This window comes from Protopterus annectens, chromosome 2.part0 (assembly GCF_019279795.1).
Source record: "Protopterus annectens isolate FY-2018-M chromosome 2.part0, PAN1.0, whole genome shotgun sequence".
In the NCBI taxonomy this organism is placed as follows: Eukaryota; Metazoa; Chordata; order Ceratodontiformes; family Protopteridae; genus Protopterus; species Protopterus annectens.
Window position 1 is genome coordinate 1087473609 of NC_056728.1, and position 12306 is coordinate 1087485914.

Below are 12306 nucleotides of genomic sequence, written 5' to 3' on the forward strand. Positions count from 1 at the left end.
TTCAAGCCATCTTTTGCAAAGCAAGTAGGATCATCAAGCATCCCGTCTCATGACATAGAATGACACCAGCTATTTAGTTGATTGTTGAAGCTATTTATCTTGTCTTTGTACTCAGAGATCATGCTAGGGGAAGGAAGGATTCCCCTCAAGCCTTGAGTCTTGCCTGTATTTGTGACATGCATAGTGTTGACATGTCTGTCTGCATATCCCTCAGGGTTTTGTTTCACAAGTAGTTTACCCCAGCCACCATCATGTCTTAGTCATGTTTGTAAGGTGAAACAGGCTTAAGGGCTCTTCAGATATCAGCAGTTAGTACTTCAAAAACAAGTCTCTGTTGTTCTGTCTTTGTCCAGCCTAGTGACTGGAGAATCAGTGAACCTAACTCTAGAGTTCCATGTAATTAAATCATTTCCATTTGCAGAGTGGTCTGGTTTACTGGATTTGAGATAATTTGACTTTGGTGACCTTGTTGAAAGTGTCTGTGATGTCATTCGGGCTTTTTACAGAGACCTATTCCTCATATGTCTAGGAGGTTTGTGGAATTATTTTTTACAGCCTCAATGTAAGACACTGTAGTGTGGGTTGATAGAGAGATTGGCAGTTGTATGGTGTTGCTCACAGTTCATTTGTTTATGAGTTAGGCCTCCATATTTTTAATTATTTGCATCTCTCACACAAGGGCGGCCACGGTGGTGCAGCAGTTATTGTCGTCGCCTCAGAGCAAGAGGTTCTCCGGTTCGATCCTCGGCTGGGGTGTCTTCTGTGCAGAGTCTGCATGTCCTCCCTGTGGTCGCGTGGGTTTCCTCCGGGTGCTCCGGTTTCCTCGCACATCCCAAAGATATGCTGTAAGTGAATTGGACACTCTAAATAGGCCTTAGGTGTAAGTGTGTGTGTGTGTGTGTGCCTTCCGTGGAAGGTTGGGTGCCGGGCTGGCAACTCAACACCGTAAAATTCTACTGCCAGTCTTGAGAGGACGGGTGATCCGCTGTGGTGACCCCTAACTGGGAAAAGCCGAAAAAAGATGTATATCTCTCACACAAATAGAATTTCTTGTGGTAAGTTAAGAGTTCAATGTCTGTGAGTATAAGGCAATCACTATACTACCTAAAGATACCAATTGATATGGGGCTGGCAACAAAAGTGAGACAAGTAGACTGGCCTTCCATTTTGATACTGGTTTGTGTAATAAATAGACAGAAGGGTATGAAGGAGATGGTAACTCAAGCTATAGCAGTCTAAGTAAAGAATTTCCAGTTTATTTTTTAGTGATCACTGGTATGAGTAGATGAAATGAGACAGGAAGTGACTTCCAAAGATAATTTGTAGTAAGTTCATGTAAACAGCCTAGAGCAACATTGGTAAGCTTGGTGGGCACCCCATATTCAGAATATATGGAAAACAATGAGAGGGAAAAAAATTAAATAGCTAAAAGGGAGTGACTTTGCAAAATAATACTTTTATACTTAAAAGACAACAAATGAAGAATGAGAAGGAGGGAGTTTTATGGTCCACTTGATGTAAGGAGCAGACAACAAAAGAGACAGTGGGTTTAAGAACACAGGAATGAGCATGGTAGGAGGTTGGAATTTCATCCATTTAACTCTCTTGTTTGATAGCTTAAGACTGGCACAAACAGAAGTTGAAAGCCTAATGTAAAAGCTGTTAGACCTCAAACAACAATAGCAATTAACTGCAACTCTACCCTCACCTGGAAGCAATCAGAACTTGTGTGTGTGTTTGTTTTCCCTTTCTGCAGCCAAGTCTGACACAGATTTTTATGATACATGCTTCACTGGTATATACCCACCTGGTTCATTTTCCTGTTCAGGCCAAATATAGTCACAAGAAAGGGGCCTCATATTAGCCTCCTTGAACCAAGGGCAATCATCCTTGCTGTCCATGGGCTGGAAAGGGAAGATACTAGAGCCCCTCTGCTTCAGTAAAACACATGGGTAATGTTGTGGTCTGTGAATAAATGGGGTGGCAAGCACTTGTACTCTCATAGGGAGGAGAAGGAAATCCAGGTGTGAGTCATAGACGGTGGACTGACTCACTCAAACAACTTTTCAAAACACAAAAGGGGGAAGTAAATTTAATGGAAAGCATACTTAGCTGCTGTTCCAGCCCTTCTTTTTTTTTATCTTAAGATATGTGAGATTTTTCTACTAAAGTGTCCGCTTGCTTTCTGCTCATGAGAATGCCATGCTTATCCACTTCTGCTTGATTCACAGGATGACAGAAGCTAGCCATGGAAGTTCTCTGTGTACTGGTGAGTAAGACTCCTATACAGTTTTGCAGCTATATCACTGATTATGTGTCTTTTACTAAAATACACAGAAAAAAGACCAAAAATGTGTTGTTGTTCAGCTTGAGGCAGAAAAAAACTAGCAGTTTCAGTAGAAGCCAGAGGGAGCTGAGTGTTGAGTGAAATTTGGCTGCACTTTTGTATGTGACTACACTTGCAGATTCCTTGAATCCAGAGGACTCTCTGGGGGGAAGTTTTAGAAGCAACTGATGCTACCAGGGAGCCTTCCATTCATTAGTTGGGTGCAACTAGGAGGAACGGAGTTCTTATATGTTCAGTATGTAATTACTTGGTGATCAGTCTGTAGGCTTTTACAAACCTAGCCTATCTGTATTCAGAAGTTGCAGCTTCAAGGAGGACAATGCTCCATTCCGACAACACATTATTCTTCCCTTTCTTCCTTCAGTGAGTCTGTAGGAAGTCTTCCTATATCCAGGTCATTTGTTTCAACTTGTTTTTTGTGATTTCAGTCTGGATGCTTTTTGCACAAGTGGGGGTACATCATGGTCAGCACTGTGACATTGTGGGCTAAAGCCCTAAGTTGAATTAGTGGCTGAGGCACGGGGGGATGGAGCTGCATGTGCACAGGGCACAAAACACAATTAGATTTTCTTGACAGAGCCAGGGGAAACAACCACAAAGTGCTTCCTGAGTGTAAGCAGGGTGGCTTGCTGACGTCAGCTTCTTGCAGAAGTGTGGAATGGATCAGCATGTTGTTGCCATTGCATGTCTCGCCTGTGGGGCATTGCTGGGACATGCAAGGAAGCAGAAGAAAAAGGTCAGAAAACACTCCTGACAGCAGTATCAGTGGGTCCTGGGATACCTTTTGATCGTTTTGCTGACACTGACCTTATTGGTGCAAGTCCAGGGGTGGTCAGGATGGATAGGTAAGGCTGGCAATCAAGAAGAGGTGATACATCATGACTTTGTGGATGGTTGAAATGTGGCTCAGCACAAACGTATCAAGCAGTTCTGAGTCACTCACTTTGAACAAATCACTCTGTTTGGGAATTAAGCTTAATGACTGACAGGCTTGATTGTCTCCCTGTCAGAACTTATTGGCTTGGTGAATCTGATCATATTATAGAAGATACCAGTGGCCATTACATGTGCTTGTTTGTAGGTAGCTGTATTTCTGTATTTCTGTTTTTTTTTTAAGAAAAGTTAGATGTCCTTTAGAATTACTTAGCCCATGCATCTCCCTGTTTTCTTTCCAGGGGAAGAACTCATGGCAAGAGAGCCCATCAAACAGCTTTGACATGCATCATCTTCTCAAGGCCTTACGTGAGAAGCATGCAAATGTTCAGAAAGACAAATCAGTTGTTTGTCTCCTTTGCTGCAAATCAGAGAGTCTGGCTGCAGCTAACCAAACTCTGCAAATGCACCATTTTTTACCATATTGGGGTGCAGGCATTAAGAAAGTCTTAGCCACATAGTATGAAAAAAAAAGAATATCCCCTCTAGTACATAGTCTTTCCCTTAAAGCTTTGTGGATATGGTGAGTGCTTATGTGCATGCACTGTCTGTCAACCTTTCTTGAAAGCATTTATAGTTAGTCGTCCAGCAGGCAGAGATGATGTGAACTAGCTTATTTTTCATTTGTGATTTCTTTACTCTCTTTTTTATTGTTCCCTACTCACTTACTTCATGCAAACGCAGCAGTTCCAGAAAGGCTGCTCCTAGATGCTGTCTTTCCAATGTTCACCACCCATCCTTCCTTTTTAATTGGTTTTCTTTGTCTGTCTTGTTCTGTTCTTCATTACCAAGTTAACATACTTTGTTTACTCTTGACTTTATGCCTTCTACTGGTTCAGCGCACAGATGTCTTTGTTTTCTCTGAAGTATTTTCCCGTCCTCTATCTATATTGACTTTTTTCTCTGCAGAGGATACGATTTTCTCAATCAGGATCAGCTCCTTACCCCTGTGATCCCAAATTTTAAAGTTTTGCTTTTCCTTTAAGATGTGTCTGAACCTATTGCTGTAGCTTTTCTTCTACCTATTTTGTAAACCTTCTCAACCTGAGTTGGTGCAGTCATTTGATATTTTGACAACAGCCAAGATCGTTTCCCTGTTGTGCAATGATAAGTAGATTAAGTTCCCTGTGACTCTGCATCTGACAAGCAAGTCACTCCCGTGACATTCTGGTACAAACGCCTCTTGCCCCTTGAACACTTAGGTCTTATACATATGCAAGTGCTTCTTTTTCTTATATTTTTATATGTGTGTATGTTACATGTGTCTGTGCATGTGTTTATGTAGTGTATGTTTATGTATACCCATACACACCCAGAGCTGTTGGACATGCTACACTTAAAGAAATCCCAATCCCTCAGAGACACATGCTCCAGGGATCTAAACCTTGTCATCACAATGAACAAATCATGATGGAGGGATAGGTTCCTGACCCAGAGACTCCCCAGACTCTGGAATAGACTGCCCATACATGTCAAGCAGAGTGCCTCTTTGGCCCTCTTCAAAAGGAACCTTGATGATTGGATGGGAGATAAGAAATTCACACCTGGGATCACGTCAGTCACCCTGCTAGACAGGGGTCCAGGAAAGTAAATACTGTGGGAAGAAATAGCCAGGGAATTGTTATGGCTAGACTTGTATAGGCCGTAGGGCCGATAGCCTAGTACCAACCTATGAGAAATGTGAATGCTGCCAGAAAATCACTCCAAAGCTGAGCTTGTTAGTCAAACAAACTATAAAAAAAAAAAAAAAAAAAAAATAGAAAACGTGCACAGTTTCCATATTTTGGAAAATATTAATCTTTAACATCAAAATCAGATACCAGTTATTCAAAATGAAAAAGAGTAAGCATGTTCTCATTAAATCAATGATTTTTAGATGGTTGCATGTGCTCCCACATTTTTGTACTCTTATTGCACCCTCTTTTAATTTGGCTGACTCTACCAAGATGGGTATTTTGACACTGTGGGGAACTTCATTGGGTGTTCTCATGCTTTCCTTCAGAAAAGATGGAATGAGGATTAGCCGATTAGCCCCTCCTCCACAGTCAGACCTCAGGCACTTGGAACATTTATCAAACCTAAGTAGCCAGTGTCACAGATGAGAAGTTGTTTTCTTTCTGCAGTCAGGCAAGCCCTACATAACATTACTTCCTTACTGTAAGGGTGACATCTTGTACACCTGTCTCTCTCTTGAAACAGTGCTAGACTAAAGCTGCTTTCTGTTCAAACCCCAGTCAGATTTCTTCTGTTTCTTCCCACTTGCTCTGAATCCATGTATTGTGGTCAGAACCAGAAGGAGCAAGTTGTTAATGTTCCTGGTAATAAAGCACTGTTGTTGGTGAAGCCTGTCAGACTGTAGCAGCTGTTTATTGATTTCATTTGTTTCCCAGAGTATACTACAGAAAAGACAGGATAAATAAAATGTTGTACAACCCTGACATTTATTGTCTTGCTCCTACACATCTGAATTCTGTACCCTGAGTCTTTCATTAACTGCAAAAATTCAAAAATGGAAAATAGTCATCAGTTTGACGGCACAGGGAGTTTGGTCCTGTAGTCTACATTGCAGTTTCTGTCTTCGAGTACATTTTGTCCCTCAGTCAGACTGCACTGAGTTGTGACCCTAACTGTTTTTAGTTGCTGTATGTTCATTGGTGGTAATCATGTTAAAGCCTGCAAGAGAAGATGGTCTCATGCCTTTTCCTAAGCTGGCCTACAGACTCTTTCCATGTGTGACGTACTTAGTATGAAGAAATTTGGGGTGGTGCTCCAAGAAAGGAGGAGGGGTATCCATATTCATCAAGGACACCCACACCTCAAGATTGGTGGCAACGCACGATGCATCGGAAACCATCCAGGTGCAATTAACCATAGGCAAGACTGCTCTGCAATTTGTAGCATGTTACAGGCCACCCTCGCAAACTCAGGACCCTCACATGGCCTTCCTGAAAACACTGGAGGGGATAAATGTATCTCCAAACACCATCATACTAGGTGACTTCAACTACCCTAATATAGACTGGGAACACTACTCAAGCCCAAACACTCTAGCCCAAAAGTTCCTGGAATTCATAAACTCAAATGCCATGGAACAACTAGTCACCATCCCCACAAGAGGAGAAAACATACTTGATCTCATCATCACGAACATGGGAGCACAATGTTCAATGCTGGAAGTATACCCCTCACTGGTGAGATCAGATCACAAACTAATCTCGCTGGAGGTCCTCATCCCGCCCCCACCCGAAATGAAAAAGACCACAGTAAAGAACTTCTCGAAAGCCGACTTCACACTTCTAAAGACTAGTGTGGTCTCCTTTAAGGCCCCTGAGCCGGCGGTAAACATTACTCAAACCGCTGAATCACTTACAAATGCCTTCTACCAGCACCTGCAGGGCTGCATGGATCAGGCAATCCCAAGCAAAACAAAGACTCTTTGTACCAAAGGCAAGCGTCCAGTCTGGTGGACCCCAGCCATAAACAAACTACAACAAAAGGAGAAAGCTACTACAAGATAGAGCAAAATCCTTAAAAGGTAAGACACCGCTGATCACTATAAGTAAAAAGCTAAGAGCTCTCATAAAATCATCAAAGCTAATTTTGAGAAAAAAATAGCTAAGGACTCTAAAGACAACCATAAGGCATTCTTTAGCTATGTCAGAAACCTAGGAGGAAACTCCCAGATATGCTCAGAATTAGTTCAAAATGATGTGAAGATTACTGATCCTACAGACATTGCCAACATACTGGCTGACAGGTTCAGTGCAAACTTCTCCCCCCCCTCCCCCCCAAAGGAGAGATATCTATACCAAATGATTGTAGCCCCCCAAACATCTCTAACGCCCAGGTGAGAACTGCTCTCTCCAAGGCAAAGAACACAGCATCCATGGGACCTGATAGTGTCCCCGGCTGTGTGCTCCATGAACTCAACGAGGAATTAAACCCACAGTTAGGACAGCTGTTTAATCTTAGTCTCACCTCCGGATATGTACCCAGGGAGTGGCGCACAGCGACTGTGGTCCCACTCCACAAAGGCGGTGCCTCCACCGACCCTGGAAATTATCGTCCCATTAGCTTGACAAGCCTTATCTGCAAAGCCATGGAGAGGATCATAATGGATCTCATAAATAAAGACATAGGGAATTTGCAGACTTTGGATCCAACCCAGTTTGGCTTTGTCAAAGGAAGATCATGCCTTTTAAACTTGGTTGACTTTTTCGAAACAGTCACCAAGGCCATTGACGAGGGAAAGGCAGTCCATACAGCCTACCTAGACCTGGCAAAGGCTTTCGATACAATACCCCACTCGGGTATCATTGAAAAATTCATCAACTTAAATGTAAACCCATACATTACAAGATGGGTTGCAAACTGGCTGAGTGACAGAACCCACAGGGTCAGAGTTGCTGGCGCCATGTCAGACTCAAAGCCTGTCACAAGTGGTGTCCCACAGGGCTCAGTCCTGGGCCCACTCTTGTTTGGCATCTACTTTTCTGAAGTACAAGCAAACACAGGAGGGTTATGGCTGACAAAGTTTGCAGATGACTGCAAACTGGGCGCCGTAGTTGAAAACACATCGACACAGATATCCTTCAGAAGGGTCTCACAGAAATGGATAACTGGTGCCAGAGCCATGGCCTAAAGTTAAATGCCAAGAAATGCATAGTCATACCCTTCGGGAAAAATAAGGTTACCCCTAGCTACCATATAGGTGGCAATCCCCTGATCACAGAAGAAGTTATCAGGGACCTGGGAACTCAGGTTGACAGTAGCCTTTCATTCGACACTCATATTGCTAAAGTAGTTAGGAAGACCTTCTACATTGCCCACCTTATCATGAAGGGATTCACATCTAGATCAAGGGAGGTCATAGTCTCCCTATACTCATCACTCATCAGACCAATGATCGAGTACAATGCCCCATTCAGAATGTATCTGACCCGACACTTGCAGCAGCTGGAGAGGCCACAAAAGTTCCTCACCAAAAGGATAAAGGGTCTCAAAAATCTGTCTTATGCTGCCCGACTGAAAGAACTCCAGTCATATTCAGTTGCTTACCGCTTGCTCAGAGGTGACCTGTGCCTGACATACAAGGCCATGTCAAACCCAGATTTGATGAACATGCTTCATCTCAAAAAATCTAGATCCCTCAGAGCCACAAGGGCGGGAGACTTAAACCTCGACACGGTTATTAATAGGACGTGCTGGAGGGATAGATTCATCACCCAAAGACTCCCTATGCTGTGGAACAAAATCCCGATTTATGTGAGGCAGAGCACCTCGCTGGCCTTGTTCAAGAGGAATCTTGACCAATGGATGGGAGATCGCAGATACACCCCAGGGGTTACCTCAGTGTCACTGCTCGACAGAGGCACAGCAAAATAATGGGCATAGTTTCTCCAAACTAAAGGGGTGGCGTAAGCCACAAAACTATGGGCTAGGCTTATAAATGCCCTCGGGCAGATAGCCTAGTATGAACCTATGAACCTATAATGCTGGTATCCAAAAAAGGAGAAATGCCCTTATTATGATACTGTCATAAGGATGTGGCTCTGAAATGTTCAGTTTGGTGGGTAATATAGTCTGTTTAGTGGTCATGCTGAGAGGGATTAGAAAACACTTCTTTGTCTGCGGTGGATTATCCATATCTGGGCTTCTCTGTAAACAAAACTGTTTTTACCCACTACCCGAGTTTTTCTTTTTTTTCTGTGCACTGCTTTAAGCCATTTGTTAATGTGTTAACGTTTTTATAAGCACTTCTTAATGCCAGCTACAAATTTAGCACATTGGACCTCTGAGCTCTGTGGAGAATTTTCTGGTCAGAATAAAGCAGGCTATGTCCAACATGTATTGAAACACTACCTTCCTCGGTTCCAGGAAATGAGGCAGATGATTATCATCCTCCAGTGACTTCTCAAGAGGTTGTCTGGAAAGTATGATTGTGATAGGATTTATTGCTACATCTACCAGTCATATCCTACCAGTTATATCTCCCTTTGGCTGTCCAGAAACAAACCTAATTAGGGAATTTTTGGAGGTGGTGTTTGGAAATCCACATGTTAATTTTGTCTCCTGTTATGAAATCTTGGCCTTTGTTGTAATATTGGCTTCTACACACTTTTCCCCTTTGTAGCTATCAAAGTTGCAGAAGTCTGCATAAATAATACCCACAGTCCATTATAAATGTGTGTGTTACAAACTTGTGGGCTACAGTCTTGCCATTCATATGGACTACTGCAGCAAATGTAACACATATCTATATTTCTAGCATGCTGTGTCTTACACCATGGTTATATTCAGGGAGAAATGGCACCTTGATGAGAGGAACACAGTATGGGGATCTGTTGAGTCAGCATTTTCAGTGGTTCAGACAATATATAAAATAAACTCTGCACTATTCATTGAACTGTTGTTCTAAGTCTTATTTTTTTTTACCTATTAAAATAAACTTCTCATTGCTTTAATGAAGAGATATACCTGGTGTAAGGAACAAATCATGTTGGTTTTGTGAATGGTAGAAGTGGTTTTAATTTTGTCTGTCTGCATTTATAGTAGTAGTGTATATATTGTATGCACTACAGCTAGTTTCTCAGCTCCGGTCATATTTGCATTTACACTGTATGGAGCTTGAATGTTTCCAGTTTTTTTTTTTTTGTTTTGTTTTGTTTCATTTTGGAGCACATTACTTTGTGTATGTGTGTATACGTGGGGAGGAGGGGTCTGGGTCACGTGTATTTGAGTACATGACTTGAATTCCATTCCTGTAGTAACATTTTTTGTTCAGTTTACATATCAGTGTGTTTAAAGTTAATCACTGCATGTATTCTGCTTTAGATACATCAGATGGAGAAGAAGTTAAAAGCTGTTGAAAAAGAGGCAAAACGACTTAAAGAATTCAACGAGGAACTGACCAACAACAAATGTTCATTGAAATCATCTGTAAATAGACTCAAAAGGGATGCAGATGCTAGAGAGGAAAAGTTTTCTGAGCTTCTGGCAGAGAGGCAAGGATTGCAAAAAGATAAAACAGAGCTGAGAGCAGTGATAGATGAGCTGCAGAAAGAAGTTACATCTCTAAAGAGGAAAGCAGCAGATGCCACCAAGCTGAAAAATGAGAATGAGGAGTTACAGAAGCAAATGGCACGAGTGCAGGGAGCACTGGCTGAAGCCAGGGCAGCAGCTGCCATGGTCACCAAGGTTATGAGCTGTGGGCAGTGTACTTGTAAGACAACAGCTTCCAAGGTTAAATTAAAAACAGCCAAGAAAAAAAACAACATGAGACGTCACCAGTCCTTTCTCAATCAATCCATCAAGGAGATGAGCAATGTGTTTGATAACGTCAGTAAAGACGGCTGGGAGGATATAAGTGAAGACAGGTATGTGCCTCTCATTAATTTGGCTCTACGGAGGGGACAGTGTGCATTTGCACAGCACAAGCAAATGCAGATTAAATTTCAGCTACTGTTGATTTGATATTCAGTAAAATACTGTCAGATCCTTTGAAATATCTTGGGAGGTCTTGTTCTCAGCTTATTGACTGAAATTTGCATACAAAATTAGCCACAACTGCACGAGTATTTGAATAGATGCCAGGAAACCCAAAAGAAGGGGATGCTTGATTTCTTCCAGTGCTGCCATTTTCATGCAGTCATGAGGCTTGAAATTGACAGTTTGGCAGGTTGATTTAATTTTCTGGCCCTTTGCATATTCACTGCTGACAGCTAAGGATTCCCAGGCAAGCCTACTAAGTCGGTTTAGTTATCTTGTGACGTGCTGATCAGGGAGGAGAAACCAATTTTTTTCCTCTTAATTTAGTTAGATAAATTTTGAATGACCCATTTCAGTTTGCTACCAGATGTCTACAAGCTGTTTAACATCCTTTATAAATTAAGAACCATCTACACTAATTACTTCATGTATGTTTTATGCAGAGTCACTGAAATAACATTAATTGAATGATGGTTAAAAGTTTTCTGAACTTACCTTCCAGTGAGAAGAAAATGCGTACTTTATTTTATATGACATATGAGTATACCTTCTTTCTATGGCAATATTTTATTTGTAGTACTAGTGTAAGTCAGTCTCCTAAGAGAAGCTTTGTAAAAATAGTACTTCTGTCTTCTCTGGAGTTACAAATGTTCTAATAATAATTTATTTGGTAGTGCAATTTAGTTATCGGCTGACTTGATGGGATTACTGTATTTTGATAGCTTATTAAACTAGTGAATGAATGCATAATTTATTGCAGAATTAAACATTTTTCAGTTACCTGTTTTTTAATTTACAGTAATATCTCATCTTGCAATTCTAAATATAAGAAGCGCCATTAGACAAGTTTTACATTTGAGTTTATGTAGGTTTGCAACAGCTTTTGAATTCAGCTATTTTTTTTTCATTGTACTGATTAGTGATTCTGAACAGTCAACCTCTGTCAGCTTGGGAGAACACATTTTAAAATCTACTTCTACACGTACTGCTCAGATGAAGAAAGATGACAGTCAAGGTGAAGGAAGAGAGAGTGACACATCATGTGATACAATACACATGGACAGAAACAACCAACCTGGTCTTCTTAAGGTACGAATTGCGTCATCTGCTGAATAAACTCTCAGAGTTTATAGAGACAGCATCCATCAATTAAAAACTGAGTATAGCTACTAGGTTTCTCATTTTGATGGCTGCATACTGATTTTTTCTTTATTAAAAGAGGTTTTGCCTGCTTATTTCTAATTATAGTTGGAAGGGGTACCAGAAAGGGACAATCTCTTTCCCCAAAGACTGAGCAGCAATGTTAGCCATATTAGGAATGAGGACACAAAAGCTGATAGTTATGGGTTTATGCTAGCACTTAGGATCACCTACAGATAGAGACCCTTTGTAGAGCAAGGACCCTAAAGTGTTCTATTTTTTATATAAAATAAGTTTTAAGCAGCTTTGAAATGTCAGGTTTTCAAAACCACAAATGATTAACATGCAGCTATGTAATATGAAGTAGCTTCTTTGATGGGCCATCACCTGTCTTCCCT

The 12306-nt window shown here is 41.4% G+C and overlaps 1 protein-coding gene across 1 annotated transcript in view; it reads left to right on the forward strand.

Annotated features, from left to right (window-relative positions):
* CNTLN (centlein) overlaps nt 1-12306 on the forward strand; it is a 3122808-nt gene that overhangs the window by 1807097 nt on the left and 1303405 nt on the right. Inside the window, exons 15-16 of the mRNA XM_044061293.1 lie at nt 10115-10656; nt 11689-11857. Of these exons, the coding sequence (XP_043917228.1) occupies nt 10115-10656; nt 11689-11857 (711 nt within the window). The remainder of the gene's footprint in view (nt 1-10114; nt 10657-11688; nt 11858-12306) is intronic.